Below are 21,466 nucleotides of genomic sequence, written 5' to 3'. Positions count from 1 at the left end.
TACTTTTCTACTTTCAGGAACCAGCTAATCAAGGCCGATAGTATCCACCTGCTTCAATAAACGCTGATCAACAGAAATCATTTTCCTGAAAAGGAAACCATAGCAATAGAGAAAGAAACTTTGACAAAACATACTGACTAATCACTTTATTACAGATTTAAATATTATAAATATTCACAATACCTTAGTCTGTTGTTACAAATAACAAATATACATAGACCTTAATCAAATACCATATTTAATTTCAACAAAATTGTTCAATGTACTGATTGTTCTGATGAAATATCTTTCTAAAAGACTTTCATTAGACAAAAATAAAATAAAAAAATCCATAAAAAAGTTCTGAGAGTTGTGAGAATTACGTAATCAGGATCTTTATACAGCACATGCCTCTCTCCCTCACATCCTTTTTTTACCCTAAGGTCACTCTGGTTTCATGGAAAACATCCATGGAACCTTCTCATTGCACATAATATTCTTTATTGTGGAAGCAAGTTTTTCAGATTATAAAAATGTTCTTCACACTAAGAAAACATGTTATTTTAAGAACCATACTGAAAGGTTTTCTGGAGAAGCCAAAATGATTCTTCTATGCCATTGCTGCGAAAAACCCCTTTTAGAACCTCTATTTTTAAAGGCCCGAATATATCCATGGCGAAATTACAGTTGAGCTAGTTGAGCTAACCGTGCTTGGGGTTGTGTGAGATGAAAACAAGACCTTGTTTGGGGAATTTACATTTTGAATATTGTATTAGGAACTCTAAATGTAGCTATGTAATATTATAACTCCATTAAATTGCATGGGAGCCATATCTGCTCAGAAGCTTATTTGCCAGTGGGTAACTTAACCCATATGAAGCTTGATATGCAGTCAGAGACTGTCAATCAGTACTGGAGCACAAAAGGCATCAATATAAACATTTAGTAAACTAAAAAAAGGTTACTTTCTGTGACAAGAAATACTTCCACCTGCTGCAATTTATTAGAACAATTGATGATTTAGTAGTTTTTTTTGTTTTGTTTTGTTTTGGTCTGAAATCCCATTTTACATATTCAGTGCATTATAAACAGCATACAATATGCCTGTTGAATGCTTGTATTAATGATAGCGTTAATGATAAGGAAAGATTGCAGAACTGATAGTTGATCCCACACAAAACTCAGTGTAGAATATTAAATATTATAACAGCGATATCAGTGGTGAGATTTTGTATAGATTAAAGACCATGTAATACTAAGCACTGGCCACTGGGTGTGTTTTACTGAATTACTTTGAGTAAAGCATACACAAATATATCTGCTAATCTAAATGGGTCACTAGCTCAGTCACCATTTGCCATATAGTATCTTTTGTCTAAACATTTAAATAAGTGGTGACTGAAGCTGCTAGTTTGCAAAGCATATCATTTTACGCTCCACAGATAAAAGTCATAAAGGTTTTAAACAACATGAGGGTGAGGAAGTGATGATGTGGGTGAGCTAGACCTTTAATCACAATGGCTAACATAATTTTGGTTCCTGCTTCTTGTGATGTTTTCCATTTACTTTTGAAACTTTTCAATGTTTTGGATCACAATAGCGCTCAATCAAGCAAAAGTAGCTGTCTCGTTCAGTAATGTTTTTCCTCTGTATTCTTTCTCTCACCATTGTTTTGTTAACCCAAGAGGACTCTGTGTTGGTGCACAGCTGAGCCAATAGCGTGTCATCGTGGGCTGGCTTTCTTCTTTGCACGAGGAAACTATCGTAACTGATGGGTGTAGACATACTTCTCAGCCAATAATATGCTTTGAGAGGAGGGGCTATGAAATCACCTTAACCAATCACGTTGGTTTAGAGGCGGGATGTACACATTGCTTCTTGCGCAATGTATATGACACTCCTCTCGACCAATCAATGACACTAGTGGGCGTGGTACCTGAAAATTTGGCCCATCTAAATCATTTATGGGCAGGAATAATATTGACGTGTCCCGCCCACTGGCCGGTCTGCAGACTCACACAAATACAGTTGTGTGTTTCATAAAAATGCACTCAGATGCGTCAAGTAAGTACAATAGTACGTTTTCACTGTTATTCGTGTTCTGTCGACCTGTGATGGCAACTGCGAACTTGCTGAACCCTTACAAGTCGCCGTGACTTCTTTTAAGACGTATGATTTGCTGTATTGACGCATTTTGTGAGTAAAGTAGCCGTTACCCGAGCATACAAATCATCAGATTGACTCTGAGCTTGCTAGCTGCTCTCTTTGTGTTTTTACTCCGATGTCTTGGGCGCTTGCAAGCGACAACGACCTTGCAAGGAAGATCGTTGTATTTTAGCCTTCTTTGCTTGAGTGTATATAACGTTACAGCAATCCGAGCAAGGTATCTGATCCTATTTACACAATACACTTGTACACTAATTACCTTTAATACCCAAATAACCTTAAGGGATCCATCTCATCTCAACTCGAACGAGTAATGCAAAGCCACCGAAGAGCAAGTTAAAGGTTGTTGTTTTAGAGCTAAACGGGTCAGATTTTTCCCAGAAAACTGCGGAAAAATGACAGGGGGTGAAAATTGTGACGCAGTTGTGTAAAAATTTAGTGCTTGCAAACACGTCAAATGTGATCTGACGCATTACTGTAAGGCCACCTGAAAGATCAACTGCACATCGTTGTGAAAAAATATTTTTGAGCAAAGATAGAAAATCTTTTTTGCAGCATTTGGGTCGCATTCATCAGTTGGGGAGAGTACCGATTGAAATTATGATTTGGGGGATTCTGGGAAATGTGGTTTATTCAGCCGAACCATTTCGTTGGCAAACGTACGGCGTTGTTTGTCGTTAGACTACATTCCCCAGAAGTCCACAGACTCTCCAGATACTTTGTAAAGTCGTTGCAAGTTATGTGTGTATACACTCTTGTGTTAACTATGTGGCAGAAATTTTTATTTTAAAGAACTGTCAATATAGAGCGGTTAATGTTTGAAACATTTTGTTGCGAATTCGACTAATAATGTTTATAACATGTTTGGGGTGTTTTGTATCTACTGGTATTCCTGACAACTGCGTCAGAGGTTCATAAATAGGTCTCATTTTATGTCGAGTTTGCTTTAGTAATGTACTAAATTAGATACCGGGCATTATTTAAATAACATAGTTTTCATTATATCTGAATTTAATGTTGTTTCAAAGGCCTGCCTACTCGCACATCGCTCATATACAAGGCCTGTACGATATATATATATATATATATATATATAAAAAAATCAGAATAACGAGAACGTGGAAGTTTATAATATGTGCAAAATGAATCATATGCTTACGTCATTTTCTTGGTGCTACGCCAGTCTTTAGTTTCTTAACAAATGAATAATGCTAACTTTCGTTTTCATGCGCCCAAAACACGTTTAGGCTAGGCTACGTTTTATACGCCGCATATTGTATTTATTTAGGTATTCCCTTCGTCTGGAAACTGGAAGACTGGAAAAAAATGTACATAAAAAACAGAATAATAAATGCCAAACAATAAAACCATAGAAAAGTTACAGAAAATATAACCAGCATAACAAGCATTTACCGTGTTTGGTGTCGATACAATATGTAGTTATTTTCATTTTGACAATGATATCAAGAGATCCATAAACTTTCAAATTAGGCTTCTTTATACTTTAGAATATATACATCTTTTCCATTGCACTGCATGAGGAGAATTCTTTATTCTTAGTTACTTAGTTGGATAGTGGGCCTTTCAAAAGATGCCGTTGACGTTTACAAATGGATATCTATTAATATCTGAATATCTTGTTTTGATATTTAGGCCATATTATCTGGAAGAATAAAAATGAAAAACTGTGGATTCAAGGGTAAATTAAAAAAGACCAATACTGATATCACATTACTGACTTTCATTATTGACTTTCTGAATTTCTTCACATTATCACATGCAGCGAATCAATGCACCTTTAGAAGTGTTAGGCTACGTTTAATACAAGCATTATTCTGGAATATCGCTGTGGATTTTATTTAGATTAACTGGAGTTATGTTTATCTTTGTAAGCCAGTTTCAATTGACTTTTAACCATCTGTATTTGGGTCTGTGCATATTTATTATTATTAATTAATAATAATAATAATTATTATTATTATCTATATCTAATCCCAAGTTTTGCTTCCACAAATTGATTCTAGATATCTGATATTCACTAGGACCTGATATTAAATATATCTGATATTCACTAGGACCTGATATTAACATGCTAGAGAAATATGACCTCCACACTGACATTTACTTTCTTAATGATGAAACCACACTATAATATAAAGCAGTGGTTCCCAGACTTTTTAGAGTGGCGTACCCCCTGAGGCATTTAACATCCTTCGGCGGACCCCCCTCTTCCACTTAGACTGCAGTCACACCTTTTTCATTAATGGACAACATTTGCCCTCTTTACCTTTATAAATAACTTTGTACAATAAATAATGTTTAATATAAATAAAATAAAATAAAGTCCATTAGAGAAATATGCAATGATGGTATAAACAAAGTGATATGAGGTGAAGATTAAACTAAAACCGCCAGTAGGTGGCAGTAAGGCACTGTCTTATTGAGTGAGTCATCAAGTCATTCATTCGTTCGTTCATTTATTTCAGTCCGTAATGAAACAAATGGCTGTATTATGAATGGGTAGCCTAATTGGATCATTGACTCTCATGATTCGTTCTAAAACACCGCTGTGTGTTGCAGTTCTGCTGTGGCTTTCGTTGGAACAATTATTTCATTGCAAAATAGAGCAAACAATACTGTTTTTAAAATGGACATTACTTGAAGGTGCAATAGGTGATCTGGGAAATGCTAACTTTAGCCTGGTAGCATTGAAAGCATTCAATCCTCACTGCTAATCGCCATCCAAAGCCACGCCTCCTCCAAAACACATGAACACGCACAAACAGTGTTGCCAGATGTACGATAATTATCGTATTTGTACGATAATTTTGACCTCTGTACGATGTACGATCAATAATGAAAAAAATCCCATAATGTACGATAATTTCAGAGTTTTCAGTCGTTCGTCCAAACACACATCCTACCGCCTCTCTCTCTGACCCCGAATCATTTTGCAGGCTCGCCTGCCTGCACGCAAGCACGTATACACACACACACACACACACACACACACACACACACACACACACACACACACACACACACACACACACACACACACACACACACACACACACACACACACACACACACACACACACACACACACACACACACACACACAGGCACCACACGGTCAATACTACACTACAGTTTTGCACTACAATTTTTTTTACACTACACTACAATTTTAATTATGTTCAATTACAATTTTCTAGTTCAAAATGTGGACTGTCGGCATATCTTTTGCACTTTGGCAAAAAAAAAGTTAAGTAGCCAGACTTCCTCCAGTTAGTGTGAGTGCATTACACAGCTTGTTTAAATTGGCTGTAAAATTATTTGGAAAATAAAGTTGTTGGAAAATAGCTATATTTTATGCGTTTGGTTCGTGTACGATAATTTTTCTCAAAAAACGATAATTTTGAGGTTTTGGTACGATACTTCGACATTTCTAATCTGGCAACACTGCGCACAAACCAGAAGCGAGACGACCAGAGACAACATTATTGGATGACATCATGTATCATTCACTGGTGAGAGAACTTTACAGTGAGTAACAGTACTACAATAAAGAACATAAACAACTGTTTGCCTGCCATTCTCGCTCTGTCTGCACAGCGTACGTGAACGCGCTGATGACGAATGATGTCTGCGTGAACGGGCTGTGCAGTGGAATGCAAACACACGTTGACTGACATGGAACACATGCTATCATTTAATTCGGACCGAATGCAATAATTGAACAAACATTTGATGGTCCTACGCCTTCCACAGATGATATATATTTCTAAAAATACATTTAGACCTCTTAACATAGTGATTGCTATCAGGATATGAGGAGACTTTCAACCAGCATAACAAAAACATTTTTCTGTAGAGAATCACCTATTGCACCTTTAATATTACCCTATTGTTTGTTGTATAAAATGAATGTCGCAATTTCAATTGTGTGGATATTTGGGAAAAATTGCATTCTTGCCCGTATAATATCAACATTAAAAACTAGAACTTTTTTGTATCGAAAAGAGTTTTGAGTCTTAATCGATCTCTATGCACCACAGTCTGTGTCTATAGTTGTTCGTAATGCTAGTAAGTGCTAAATCCCCACTTTTACGAAGGTACATTATCGAGAATGGCAGTAATGTAGCTTGATTTGCTAAGGCAGCATACTTTAATTAAATTAATGGCAAAACTCAGGATTTTGTTAACATACCCCTTCTGTCGCCTCGCATACACCCAGGGGTATGTGTACCCCAGATAACACCATATAAAGATTCTGGATGACAATGTTGATCGTTGACTATGCTTATAATGAAGGCACATAAAGCAGTTAAATGCATTTTGTATGCATTCGCTTATTAGAAACACTTAAGTATCTCACATGGCTTCTCATATTTATGTCACTCTACAGGCTGACTGAAGCGGATGCTTCTTTTTTCCATATTCTCAATAACTTCTACATCTAGACTGAAGACACTGTGTGAACAAACACACAAACACATAGAAACCCATGTACAGCCCAGATGCTTGTACATAACTGCCAGGAGTAACAGATGTTTATTTTTATATCTCCCTCACAGATTTCCAGCTGAACTCTCATTTGTCCACACTGGCCAGTATCCACAAGATCTACCACACCCTGCACAGGCTGGTAAAAATGGACTTAATTTGCCTGCACTTAAATACTCATCAGCCTTTTTTGCCAGATTTAACATTCCTGCCTTTAAATCATTTAAACCAAGAGCATTTATACAGATGGGATTTGTGCACATTTCATGTTTAGTTTATCACTAGATGATTGATTCTTTTGTATCAATATGATTCTGGCAGGTAGGCCACTAAATCCACACAAAATCAACAATTTTCAGTTTTCAAGGTCAATAACGAAGTTGACCAATGTATCATTGATTTCTGTGTAGTTTAAGTCTCAGTTTATTTAGTGAAACTTTTAGAAAATACATGGATGAATCTCTCTGAAAAACCAGATATGTTCTCTGTATGCTATTGCTGAAGTTGAATCCAGCAAATAAAGGTTTGTGATTATGATTATGAAGTAAAAACTCTTGGTCAGATATTTGTTTGATTTGTCAGCCTTCAAACTTGCTTCAAACATGAAGATTTTTAAAAGATAAAACATGTTAAAGAGGCTTTAGATCATAGATGATCTATAACCAGGTCTAGATGAAATCTGCAGACTTTTTTCACACACATATGCGCTATATTTGGTAAATGGTAAAATGCATTGAACAGAAATGGGGTAGTAAAGTCTTATTAAACAACCGGGCAATGGACAGTAGACGAGTAAAGAGTGAATGATGGGCGCTTGAAATTAAAAAAATTTCTTCACACAGATTTTGTGTAGGCTGTTTATACAGTATCACATGCAGAATTTTGCAAATAAGAGCTGATATTGTTATGTGAATATTATTAGATCAGGCCATTAATCCCCTATTCCCTGGTTAAAGGACATATATTCTTATATTGAGATTAATGCAAGAGCTGACAGTGCTGTACTGACCGGTGTACTGGTAGATTAGCATTGTCGGATTGCTGTGTTTGGCTATATGAGAGTTTAGGACTCTCAACAGCATTATTACGTCCTACAAAATTAACCTTTGATTCAGCCATTTACTTAAATAACTACCCTCATAATAACCCTGATTGACACAGAATTGTGCTCTATATTATCTTATTTCCAGAACGATGTCTTTGATAAAGCTGCACTGGCAGCATCTGTAAAGGTTACAGGAAAAAAAGATGATCAGCCACCTACATCACACACTTGCTTACTGTCTTTTTTTTGGTGCGGTGCTAATAGCTGCTTGTCTGCTGCAGAATGTAGAGATAGAGAGAGAGAGAAAGAGGGATGGTGGTTGTTGTTAAATGCAGTCTCTTTCTCACTGTAGAACCTGACAGAAGACGTCGGCCCAGAGACTCACGGCACAGGTAGTGACCTGCCCAATCTCTCCATAACCTAATCAGCTAATATCAATTATATATACATATACATACATACATACATACATGTGTGTGTGTGTATATATATATATATATATTTGTGTGTGTAATTTTTACTTCTACACTACTGTTCAAAAATGTGTCAAGTAAAAAAAAAGAAGTAAATTAATACTTTTATTTAGAAAGAATGCATTAAATTGATCAAAAGTGACAGTAAGGACATTGCAGAAAATGTCACTAAAGATTTCTATTTCAAATAAATGCTATTCTTTGATCTTTGTTTATTACAACATTTAAAAAAAAAATTATCTGTACGGTTTCCACAAAAATATTTAGCTGCACAACTGTTTTCAACATTGATAATAATAAGAAGAAATGTTTCTTGAGCACCAAATCAGCATATTAGAATAATTTCTCAAGGATCATGTCATGTGACACTGAAGACTGGAGTATTGATGCTGAAAATACAGTTTTGTCATCACAGGAATAAATTACATTTAAACGTGTATTAAAATAGAAAAGAGTTATTTTAAGTTGTAATATTTCACAATATGACTATTTTACTGTATTTTATTTATCAAATAAATGCAGTCTTTGTGAGCATCTTACTGACACAAACCTTTGAAAGGTAATGTATTTTTACTGTTGTCCTCATATTTGTCCCCTATAGAAGTCCCATTCCTCCAGGTCTTAATGTTCAGGCTTTATAAAGGCTCTATTGAGCTTGCAGGACGTCTCATCAGGCCTGGTTCTACAGGGGTGCTTGATGAAAGCTTGTAATAATAGCATATTGGCGAAACCGATTGGGAAAATGCTCCAGTGTGTATTTGTGTTTGTGCTCTGGAGTACGTCAAATGTTTCTATTTACAACGTGTTTTTGCAGAGGTGAAAAATGTAGCCAATCACAGAGATGTTTGTTAATCTCTTGAATGCAATGGCCAATCAGAGGTGTTTTAGTCCACTCACTGCTTAAAATGCCGTCGTTTTTGTTCAGTGCTGAGTTCTGCACATTCGTGAATCTTCTCATTAGTAAATAAAGTTACAAAGCAAGTAAGAGATTCTTTGTGCAGTGTAGACAGCTTCATTGATTATAATGGAACTTTGTGAGATCGTGATGAACTGAGATGAGTGACAGCTTCTTTAGTCTTTGCGCGCTTTCGAGGCTATATATAAACCATTGAATACATTTTTTTTTTCATGCTGCTGAGGACTGATGGCCAATTACACATGCTACGAAGTTTCGGAAGTGACATCTACATATAAATGCGGGATTCACTCTCGAAATTGCAATGAGCAATGTAAATGCAGACTAATAGATTAATAGAAAAATATTAATATCAAAATAATTTTTTATTCTATGCAAATTATTTATAAAAGTAATGACTTATCATTATAATAATAATAATAATCATAAATGTCTCTCTGTACAAGGAGCCTTTGCTTACACTTACTTTATTAGAGCATCCTCACTATTTTCAGAAGCACCCTCAATTTTTTTATTCTGGAACCGGGACTGCTTCTCACACCGTGTCCTAACTACACGCGACGCGACGCGCGATTAAAGGTATCTTTTCCATGTTAATCAGAGTTTTTGTCCCAACCAGCCGCGACGGCGACACGCGTCGATTCTATTTTAGAAACGGTTTCTATTTTTCTGCAACGTCGCGGCTGGAACAACAAGCACAAAGTGTGGCAATGATAATCTCAGTTACTGTTTATGTGCTTTATTTAATGTTAAAAGCGTGAAATGTGACTTTGAATATCATTTAGTGCTCCCAGCTTTGTAGCTGTAAAAGCAACAATGGATAATTCACCTCAGATCTTGAAATGAAACAAATGGAAACAAGAACGTTCAAACTGTGAACAAACGAGTGTATTATTTGACAAAGTTTTGTTTTAGTAACTCAGTAGCCTATTTATTTGAATAATGTTTAAATGGTGGAATATTTGTGAATTTTATTATGTAGCCTACTTATCCACTTTCTTGCGATTGCCCGTCAAGATTACTCTCTGGTGCTCACTTGCCGTGAGACTCCGCCCACACGCTGTTCTGATTGGCTGTGGGTGTTGTTTGATTTTTACGCATCTCGCAGTAGCGTCTAGTGTGGACAGACAAATTATTTGTCACTGGAATCTTATCGCATCGCATCTGGTTAGGACAAATGACATGAGGACATATCCCTGGTTTGTGGGAGGGAATGGCTGAAAAAGAGAAACAAAAATAATCATCATCTTTGTGTTCTGTCTCTCTTTTTTTCCAGCCTGCTGCTCCAGAGCCATGCCCCCCAGGAAAAAGAGGAGACCCACTGCTGGAGATGACCTGTCTGCTAAGAAGAGCCGGCAGGATAAGTATGCTCAAAACATCACCTTTCCATTCAACCATCTCTCCAGCCTCTCCATCTCTGTCCATTCCATCTGTCTGTTGACCTTCCTCTAATTCACTCATACATACACATGCATTCATCTACCCAACTTTTTGATTAACAACTAAACTAGGTACCTATCAAATCATATTAGTTAAATGCCCCCTGTGGTGAAAGTCAACTTTTTAATGAACACTTATGTCTATGTGGTGTTTTTAATATGCTTCAAGACAAACCATGTGCAAATTCATAAGTCAACACCATATTTTCTCCTTAAAACTCCAGTGAAACAAAGACCGTCTCAAAAACATGGTTTGAAATCGCCTGCGTTTCTTACATCACAAACTACGGTACCTTGTAACCAATCACGTCAACGTGTGGGCGGGCGGGCGGGCTTTAGCATAGCACTACTATGCTATAAAGCAGGGGAGTCTCAAGAGAAGCCAGCAGGTTATTCCGATATATTTTTTCTGTTGATATAAAAAATTGGGTGAATTTAACAATATAGCGGGTGAATTATGCATGTGATGTATGTTATGATGAACTATATGCCTTTCTCCACTGACGTTCTATGATGTTGAAAGCATTTCTAAGGATGCTGATTTTTAGAAGGCAGGCTGAGATAGTGAATAGGATCATGGTTTGTGTAACATTAGCAACACATTTTTTTAGCTGTTTGATAACATAGTCAAGCAAAAGTTTGATCATATTAATTACTGTTATGTGTCCGCCGTTGTAAAAAAGTGATACCATTGTGCAGCATTTACTTCAGTAAGTTGACAGAGTGAATCTCGCGTGAGTGAGTGGAAGCTATTTTAATAAAAAATATTCACAGGAAAAAACGTTTAAATATGTCATTTTGGTGATCAAAGATGAGAATTCTGTATTTATTCACAGAAGGAACTGAATGTTATAATAATGTAAAAAGTAAATTGCACAACTGTCATAACTGTTAATTGCACCATCAGATCTGTGTTTGTGGGTGGATTTTAGCCCTCAGAGCATGTGTCTTCTTGTTTGTATCAGATGCAGCACGTTTGCACTTTAATTTTCATACAAGTGTGTGTTAAAGTATATTTAAATAGCATCTGCTCAGTCCTGTCTATTCATTTCAGTGTTTACAGAAAACAGGAGACATTGCAAATCCAGGAGGCTGAAGCTTTTTCTAGCAAGAGATGTCTAGAGTGGTTTTATGAATATGCAGGTATGTACGCTAAGTCATGTTGAGTTTTGTTGTCATGTTATGAACTATCATAAACGACTTTTTAATGTCATTCGGTACGTTTACATGGACAACAATATTCCGATATTAAGCAGATTAAGACAATACTCTGATTAAGAAACTACCATGAATAGGGATTTCTGATTACCTTAATCCGGCTAAAGTCATACTCAATGTAAATTAGGGGTTAAGTAGTGGTGGTTAGGGGTGTTGGTTTTAAAAGTAACATTTATCTCACCTAAATGTTTGCTCACTCATTGTATTTGTTTTTTACAATGGGGTAATTTTGTTGCTCAAGAGTTTACACAACACAAGGAAGCTTGATTTCAATCTTTGAATTAAATTGTCTTTCTGTACCTGAATGCTAGTGTTAGACCTATCTCAAAGGTCTAAAGGCCATTGCACACTGAAGGCCATTGCACACTGAGTCCGAAATTTTCGTATGCGTTTTTTCGTGTTCGTCAGCCTTAAAATTCGTCACGCACAGAAACCTTGCACACTGAGTCCGATGCGTATTTATTAAACCTTTGCGGGAAAAAACGCAAAAAATACAAAATGGATTCGTCAAGCAGTGAGGATGATTTTGTTTTTGTTGCCCTCTTTCTTCTTAAAAAGAGAAAAAGAAAGAGGAAATATTGGGTCCATCCAATCCTGAGATTGCGCCGAGAGGAAGGAGAGTTTCACCTCCTTATCAAGGAGTTGCGAAATTATCCCAAACGATTCAAAATTTACCTCAGAATGTCAGTGGAACAGTTTGATGCTTTGCTAGCGATACTGGAGCCAAAAAGAAGACCACCAATTTCCGTGAACCAATCGATCCTGAAAAGACACTGGCAGTAGGCTATATGTCTAAGGTATGGGCGCGCGCGCGAACACACACACACACAAACACACACAAACACACACACACACACACACACACACACACACACACACACACACACACACACGGCCGGCGGAAGCGCTGGGCAGACAGAACAGCTGTATACAGGTTATATTTTATACCCAAATAATACATGATTAGTAATCGAATTGGCTGCTCAATCCATTGTGGATTTTGTCGTTCGCTTGTACGGTGGCTCTGAATTGTCCAAAAAACCTCTCAAAATACTGGCTGTGGATGCGAAAAACGCAGAAAATCGAACCCGATCCGAATTTTTTTATTACGGACGAAAGTTTCGTAGACAGTGTGCAAGCGTGATTGACATAACGTGAGGTCGAATATTTTTTTTAACGTGCGAAAATTTCGGATGCGAATTTCGGACTCAGTGTGCAATGGCCTTGAGTCCGAAATTCGCATCCGAAATTTTCGCACGTTAAAAAAAAAATTCGACCTCACGTTATGTCAATCACGCTTGCACACTGTCTACGAAACTTTCGTCCGTAATAAAAAAATTCGGATCGGGTTCGATTTTCTGCGTTTTTCGCATCCACAGCCAGTATTTTGAGAGGTTTTTTGACAATTCAAAGCCACCGTACAAGCAAACGACAAAATCCAGAGTGGCGTCTGACCATAGACAGTATATAAACGCGTCTGACAAGCAGACAAGTGTCTGTCACACGCCAGCCGTGTCCGTGTGTGTGTGTGTGTGTGTGTGCGTGTGTGCGTGTGTGCGCGTCCCCGTCCCCGTGTGTCCATACCTTAGACATACTGCCAGTCTGTTCAGGATCGATTGGTTCACGGAAATTGGTAGTCTTCTTTTTAATATGTGGAGTATCGCTAGCAAAGCATCAAACTGTTCCACTGACATTCTGAGGTACATTTTGAATCGCTCGGGATAATTTCGCAACTTCTTGATAAGGAGGTGAAACTCTCCTTCCTCTCGGCGCAATCTCAGGATTGGATGGACCCAATATTTCCTCTTTCTTTTTCTCTTTTTAAGAAGAAAGAGGGCAACAAAATCATCCTCACTGCTTGACGAATCCAATTTGAATTTGTTGCGTTTTTTTACGCAAAGGTTTAATAAATACGCATCGGACTCAGTGTGCAAGGTTTCTGTGCGTGACGAATTTTAAGGCTGACGAACACGAAAAAACGCATACGAAAATTTCGGACTCAGTGTGCAATGGCCTTAACACTAGCATTCAGGTACAGAAATACTACAGAAACTGAATAAAGTAATCAAATGTAAAATAACACTGGATAGTATTTTAGTCCTGTAGTAAGTAAATACATAGGCTATTAATCCTAATTCTTTACAATTAAAGCTATTTTGTCACATTAATGACAGCCACTGTCACTTTAAGAGCTAGTGCATGGATTCATTATGCATGCGTTTTTTTTCTCAATTTATTGTTTGTGTTTATTTCAGACATAACCGACTGTGTTTATGAGGATACTCACCAAGACCGACATTTTGACATAATTTTGTGTGTTTTTGACCGTTTCAGCCCTATAATCCGAGAAAAAGTAGTCAGTTTGGTTACTCGCGAGCTGTTTGTGAGGCTGCTTGGATTATTGGATATTATTGGATATGGATTATTGAATTTTTAATAATGAAAATGTGTGTGAAATGTTTTGAATTGAAATATTCACAGCATAAATATACAACCATGTTGAATTTCAGCCCATGAAAATGCAAGCCTTAAAAATACAATGCATTAAAATGCAAGCACGGTTAATGCAATGCATTTTTTTTTTTTAAATGAGTGCAATTCGACAAACTTTTTTGTTTAAAAAACGTTTGCCATTATTTTACTTCCATATTTAAAGAACTCTAAAATATAAACTTTAGTGACGATGCAACACTGGCCCGATTGTGCAAATGACAATTCCATCAACTGTCCCAAGTCCCAAAATGCATGAGTCTGGCACCGCTGAATCACTCACGCTGTTTGTGAAATTACGTTTCGCAGAAAGTTTTAAAATGACTGATTAGATTTTATAATCTGTGTGGATAAATTTACTCATACAACCTACATGCTAGAGTGAATAAATGTTTGTGGGATTTTCCCGCATTATAAGATCAGTTCAGTTTATTTATAGAGCACATTTAAAAACGGCCATTGGCCGACAAAGTGCTGTACACATAGAAAATAGAGCTAATAGAAATTAGTAACGAGTAATACTAAACACAGTTTAAAACAGAACAATCATTATAAGCTAAAAGCAATAGAAAACAGATACGTTTTGAGACATGACTTGAACTCAATATACAGTGGGAGTAATGTTGGACGGCGTGGCATGGTGACGTAATGACGTGTGCCAGTAATCGAACTATGTTCTATAACATGTAAAACGGGAACATGAAAGGAATATTTTAAAATCAACTCATGTAAACACCTTAATCAGAATATTGTCTTATTCAGAATAAGGTCAATATTTAAATTACAGCTGTCCATGTAAACTTAGTCACTGGTAAGGTCTTAAAAATGGTATAATCACATCAAGAGCTGATAAGCTCATATAATTTGACTTTAAATGTCTAGAAGGCAGTGAATAATGTCAGCTAAATTTACGCTAGTTTTTTTTCCTTTTCTTTTTTTATTCAGAATTCCACCCTTGTGACTTCAGAGACTTTCCAAATGAAGTTAAGATGTAAATAGTGACTATAAGTATATACTAAAATGTATTTGGGCACTTAAGTCACACTTAAAAAATGTCTGAATTGAAATGCATACAAAATATCAAATAACAAGATACAAAATATCAAACCAAGTGGCATCTGCGCAAATGATGCTTTTCTCTGAACTTCACTTTTTAGTTCACACAAGTGTCCTTGCAGAATAGAGTTTGACAACCAAAAATGCCCAAGACTTTTTTGTCTTCATCTTGAACAGTCTATCTGTTGCTTCATATTTTGAATTTTAAGATTAGATTTCAAACAAACCTTTTTTTTAAATGTTTTGATTGAAGTGTCCTTAACCCTTAAATGCATGAATGTTTCGCCAGTCATTATTACATATTCAGGTCTTTAGCGACCCGGATCTATATCTAACACAGATGCATCTCTACGTGTCGCGATAATATAAAACTCTCCTGGTATTAGAGTAACAATTACAGAAGAATAAAATAAAGCATATTTTGTTAGCTTTTGGAGCTTGGAAGAGTTCAGTTTGAGCAGATGTTTTATACCATCATAACTGTCCTCGTCACAGTACATTCAGTATCTGGCTCATATTCTCGATCTCAAACATATTCTCAAAACTATCATTTTCAACATCTTCAAAATCAATCTTTTGATCGCTGAAAGCTTCTTCGCCAGATCCACCATTAAGTGAGAGTGACATTAATATTTGATTGTGTTCAGTACTTGCTCTGCAGTAAATCACTGAGCCATTTCAAGTTTTGCTGATGATACTTCCTATTCTTTTGTTTTCTGCCTGCGGTAACTATGAGTGAAAGTCACTTCATCATTGTGTGACATTGCCACCTTGTAGAATAAAGTTTATTTGCACTTAGTCAGTCATCAAAGATTCAATTGTTGTACAGAAAAAATATAATTGCACTGTTACACGCCTCGGGTAGTTAGCGACCCTATACAATTTTTACAAAAAATAAATGGGAAAACAGGCATTCTTTTATTATTTTATTATTGTTTTCTTGTTATATTGTTTATAATGAATTGATTGAGGAATACTAAGAAGGTTGATGTTTAACTTTAAAAAATGAATGAGGAGGAGGGTAGTGAATGACGTCCCGGGTCTCTAAAGACCCACGGTATGCGTTTAAGGGTTAAAGGCCACTAAAATGTAATACTTTAAAATATATATATATTGTGGCTTAAGTGTCCAAATACTTTTTGGGGCCAATGTATATAAAAGTAAATTGTGTCTGCATGTGTTGTGTTAATAGGGTGTGATGATGTGGTTGGACCAGAAGGGATGGAGAAATTCTGTGAAGACATTGGAGTGGAGCCAGAGAATGTAAGAAACTAAATTAATCTGATATGGTTTTACATTTTCCTCTAAAAACATCTCATCAGTGGTCATTTTAATGTATATTTGTACGTAGGTGGTGATGCTGGTATTGGCCTGGAAGCTTGATGCCCAGAGTATGGGTTACTTCACTTTACAGGAGTGGCTCAAGGGAATGGGCTCTTTGCAGTATGTCTGGCTAAACATGGACCTTGTATATATCTACTACCATGCTACTACACTTCTTTCTGTCCCAAACTTTACTTTTCCTCTTTTTCTGTCATATGCAGATGTGACTCTACTGAAAAACTCAGGAACTCTCTAGACTACCTGAGGTCCGTCCTCAACGATGCCACCAGTTTCAAGCTCATTTACCGATATGCCTTTGACTTTGCCAGGGTGAGTATGTGTAGGACTGATTGATGAACGCTAATCATCGTCGACTTTAAAAGCTCTTATAGTGTTGAAGTATTAAAAGAATACATTTGGTTTAATGATTGCCTGTGACTGTGCATCTGGATCCTTTCTGAATAATTTTTTTTTTGCTCATCACAGTTCGTCAGTTACAACAGACAAGGGCTTGAGACTGCTGAGAGATGGTGCTATTTTAGGTTGTTTTACCTCTTATTCTGCTCAGCAGAAGTATCTCTTGTCCCAATGATTATTTTTTTCCCACTCCCTTGGTATGAATTATAAAGCGAATGGAGATTTGCTGAGTGAAGCTCTTACAGGAGCCATTCGATAAGGCCAATAAAGTGGATGAGTACAAATAAATAGCATATGGCAACCTTGAATGGATAACATGACATCCATCCCTTCTAGATAAAACAGAAATGTTCACGCCTGGGCTCATCTTGTATTGAGCACTTAGTCCATTCTCCAGCAGTGAAACCCTATTTCATGGCTGTTAGAGAAGTGATTTATCTAGAGTATTTTTGCTTTTAAATATTGGGCACAGAGAACCTGAAGCATTGTTATGGTGTCAAGGTGTAGGGACAATAATCATGTCTGCCATCAGGCACTTGTATTATCATATGTTCAAGCTCAGACTGCTTAGAGTATAGAGTACACAGTACAGTAATTTCTGAAACGGTCCTCCAGGAGCAACCTGAATTTAAGTACTTTGGCAATAATGGGTCATTTATAGATTGTTGCCTCACTACCATAATTGCCAACTCAGTATTTTTATTGTGATGTGTGAACTTGTATTCAAAATGTTTAAAATTGAATCTGGTTCCACCCCTTTGCAGGAGAAGGATCAGAGGAGTTTAGACTTGAATACTGCCAAGTGTATGCTGGGACTTCTGCTTGGGAAGACCTGGCCATTGTTTCCAGTGTTTAACCAGTTTCTAGAAGTAAATATTTTAATCTTTACAGTTTATCAGTGTAACTTTAATAATTTTACAAGACCAGTCAAATGTTTTGACACACTTGCAGATTCATTATTACTGATTTCCACATTTTAGAATCATATAAATGTCATAAAAATGATATACATACAACACAAACCTTAAACGGCTTATATTTGACATTCTCTCAGCCGGCTTCTTGGATCTCTGAATACTTTTTAAACCGCATTGAAGGTGTTCACAAACTGGCCATTTTGTTGGCTGCTTTTATGTTCCAACTCATCTATGTTCCAAACCAATTAATTAAAAAATTACATTTAAATTGCTCCATGCAGACATTCATATGTAACCACAATTTAGTTTTAGAATAGAGCTTTAAAGGTGCAGTATGTAATATTGACATCTAGCTGTTGGAATGGGTACTGTAGTCCAAATTCAAAATATTGGAGTAGAGTTGTTCACCCGCCCCCTCCTCCAAAGACTCAATGCTCACGTGGGTTGCTAGATTGAGGACACGCAATAGGAGCGAGCGCAATTGACAATGAAAGCCTATGCTTCTGTTTATAGAGATTTTTAGATGGATGCTTTTTAGGTCGGATAGAATCTGCAATCTTTGACTCGTTTGTTTATTGACTTCCATGGCTGCAATACGCTGTGTTTTCCACCAACTGGCAACCTGGGGTGTCGAAATACTATTGGGTAAATTGGCAGTGGGCGGAATCACACAGATCAAAACAAAAACAGACATTCTGACACTGAAGGCACATTTCAAAGTAGAATAACTGGCTGTAGCATTTATTTTTATTTATTTCATGTATGTGAACTTAGAATGTTTCCTTAATATCTGCAAACATATTACGGAATTTTTATGCTTTAGTACAGTCAAAAAATGACATACAGCACCTTTAAATATAAGGGAAACAAAATCAGTACAAACTTTTGACTGGTATTTAATACATATATTTGCACATCAGTACATATTCTATGTCAATGACATTTTTGACAGTGACATATCATTTTTTTATCCCCTCACAGCAATCGAAGTATAAGGTTATAAATAAAGATCAATGGTGCAATGTTCTAGAATTCAGTAGGACTATCAACCTTGATCTCAGTAACTATGATGAGGACGGGGCCTGTGAGTAAAAGCACCCACACTTTAACACGCCTGTATACTTCTAATTATACCCCAATTAAGACATCCATCATTATTTTGTAAAATGCAGCTGGAAGTACATCAGATTTACCTTTTTACTTTTTTTTTTTCTCTTTGCTTAGGGCCAGTGCTGTTGGATGAGTTTGTGGAATGGTATAAAGATCGAGAGATGTCGTAGCGACAGCTTCCCCATGCCTACCACCATCACCAACTAGAAACTAATCGCCAACAATCACCATGACAATGACGACAGAAACGGCTTTGAAACAAACATCTAGAAAAAAACAAATCAAAACTGAAGAGTTTGGGATAGACTGATGGTGGCCTCTGGCTGTGAGGGCTTGAGTGTGTGAGTGTTTGCATAGAATGTAATATCAATGCACATGTTTGTATGTCGCCCTTTTAGTCGGGGCCATAGGAGGGTCACTGGTGGTTGTGTGTTGGAGAAACAGCACCTCACCGACTCCACCTAATACCTCCCATAGCCCACAATGCATTGTGGGTAAGCACACGGCCAGCCTCGGAGCCGCCTTCCCACCCCACTGTGATGTTTCATATTGCTGTGAATGTGAATGAATAGGCTCTTAAAAGGAGGATGAATTTCTCCACAAGGCAGGGTAGGTAAAAACTCCCATACTGTCTGAAGATTTAAGACATTTAGGTAATTTAGGCCTGGAAGGGCAGAGAAAAGAAGGAACTGGCTTTTTACTGAAGGTCGGCGACTAAATACTAAGACTTTTTGGTTCAAAATGGAAATAACTTACAGTATCACTCTGCTGATGTGGTCCAAACACTGTTTACTACGGTTTTTATGTTGGAGGAGGATGACATTCAGAGCATGTTACCATAGTTGCATAGCGACCTATGCCGTAAGTTTTATTTTTACCAGTCTCACTGCACTTGGTTGCCATTTAATAAAGCACACCACAAGCAAGAGTGTCATAGACATTCTGCTGTAAGTACTTCCTGTGGTATCAGTATACCTTTCACCACTTCATTTTTTATATTGATTATGAGATCAACTTGAATAGCTTATAAGAACAGAGGCTATACTTATCATGAACATAGAGCCCAGTATCTTTTTCCTGACTTGCATGTCCATTGTGCATACACACTGGCAATGGCAGATATGGCCATCTTGTAGAGGAGTGTGAGCAGGTTAAATTGACTGCAGAATGCATTAATTATATTGATTCCTTAGCAATGTAACTAAACTGTGCATGTCATTAAAATGACAAGACATAGATCTAAGTGATGGAAAAGAGACAGGACAGAAGAAAGCTGTTAAAAGTGCACTTTGATTTCTGTGATGAATTGCCACAAAAATTTTAAAACAGGTATTCTGCCCTAAACACTGACTCATTTGGCCACATCCTCGTCCACAGATCTTGTGGTCAAATATGATCAATTTAACCCATAGTGACCAATGCCTAGCAACTATTTAACGTTCTAGTTATGTTTGTAAAACTGTTGAATTTTGTCTATGGCTGTGGCGTGAAGCTAACTTGTCATTTGAACAAGAACAAAAGCATGCATGCATTCTGCAGTTAGAGCTGTCTTTGTGAATGAATGAGGTTTTTCCTTTTCCTGAATTTTTTTCGCTCTTGTTTTTTTTTTTTTTTTTTTTTTTTTGTACAGGTATTTGTAGAAGTGGACTTTTTGTGCTTAATTTGGGTATCCGCGGTCATGCAGTCTTAACGCTTTATGAAAAACATGATTGTGTGATGGTATTTAGAGCTTAAACACTTGTAACCTCATCTGTTGAGATGTTCTTCTCTGCATTGCCTCCTCCACCATCTCCACCAAGTGCTAAACTACCAAGTTCATGAGTGACTGCAGCATTTCAGTATATCTGCAGCGTCATGAAAATATACTAATTTTGTTATATGTAATAAGAAATTAGAGTACAGAGACAAAATCAATATTAACTTTATCAAAGCATATTTTAGGTAACACTTTTTTTTTTTTTTTTTCTGGTTACAAGACATTTTTGTTCTCTTCAGATTTTTTTCTTTGAAAGATGGAGGTTGCTAACCATAAATTATTTATCAAGTATTCACTCAGCATCTAAAAGCCAACAGTCTATGTATGCTGTGCATGCTGGCCAGAATCCATTTGAAAAATGTCTACAGACACTTGTCATAATCCCATTCATCTGCACCTGTTTGTGCCTGAGGGAAATGGTGGTTTAAAATGACTTTTGAACAGATAGACAAGCTCCCCTGTGTCATTATGACATGCTTTTTTGGGGGGGGGAGTATGTAATGCAGAGGGTTGAGCATTCTCATCGGACTGTATATATGTATGGATGTGTGTATAAGTGTTTGTTTTCACTGTAACCTCTCTACATTCAATATATATAAAGGGGTTTATTAACTAAATGTGGAGTTATTTTGATCTGTTCTAAACGTCATGT

At 36.8% G+C, this 21,466-nt stretch overlaps 1 protein-coding gene across 6 annotated transcripts; it reads left to right on the top strand.

The window, feature by feature from the left end:
• The first annotated feature begins 1,958 nt into the window (after nucleotides 1-1,958).
• Nucleotides 1,959-21,431, top strand: dcun1d4 (DCN1, defective in cullin neddylation 1, domain containing 4). 6 transcript variants are annotated; one of them, XM_082146992.1, is made up of 11 exons: nucleotides 1,959-2,043; nucleotides 6,726-6,796; nucleotides 8,052-8,091; nucleotides 10,365-10,452; nucleotides 11,582-11,670; nucleotides 16,484-16,554; nucleotides 16,643-16,734; nucleotides 16,836-16,944; nucleotides 17,796-17,900; nucleotides 18,930-19,032; nucleotides 19,173-21,431. In XM_082146992.1, exons 1-11 carry the CDS (start codon nucleotides 2,025-2,027, stop codon nucleotides 19,226-19,228), a joined length of 843 nt encoding a protein of 280 aa, XP_082003118.1. In that variant the 5' UTR covers nucleotides 1,959-2,024; the 3' UTR covers nucleotides 19,229-21,431. The 6 variants fall into 6 exon arrangements, with proteins under 6 accessions (XP_082003118.1, XP_082003119.1, XP_082003116.1 ...); XM_082146990.1 differs by having other exon boundaries at nucleotides 2,032-2,055; XM_082146991.1 differs by having other exon boundaries at nucleotides 2,037-2,175.
• Nucleotides 21,432-21,466: the final 35 nt, after the last annotated feature.

Source organism: Leuciscus leuciscus (genome assembly GCF_965113295.1).
Source record: "Leuciscus leuciscus genome assembly, chromosome: 19".
Classification (NCBI taxonomy): domain Eukaryota; kingdom Metazoa; phylum Chordata; class Actinopteri; order Cypriniformes; family Leuciscidae; genus Leuciscus; species Leuciscus leuciscus.
This window is presented reverse-complemented; position numbering and strand designations above follow the sequence as displayed.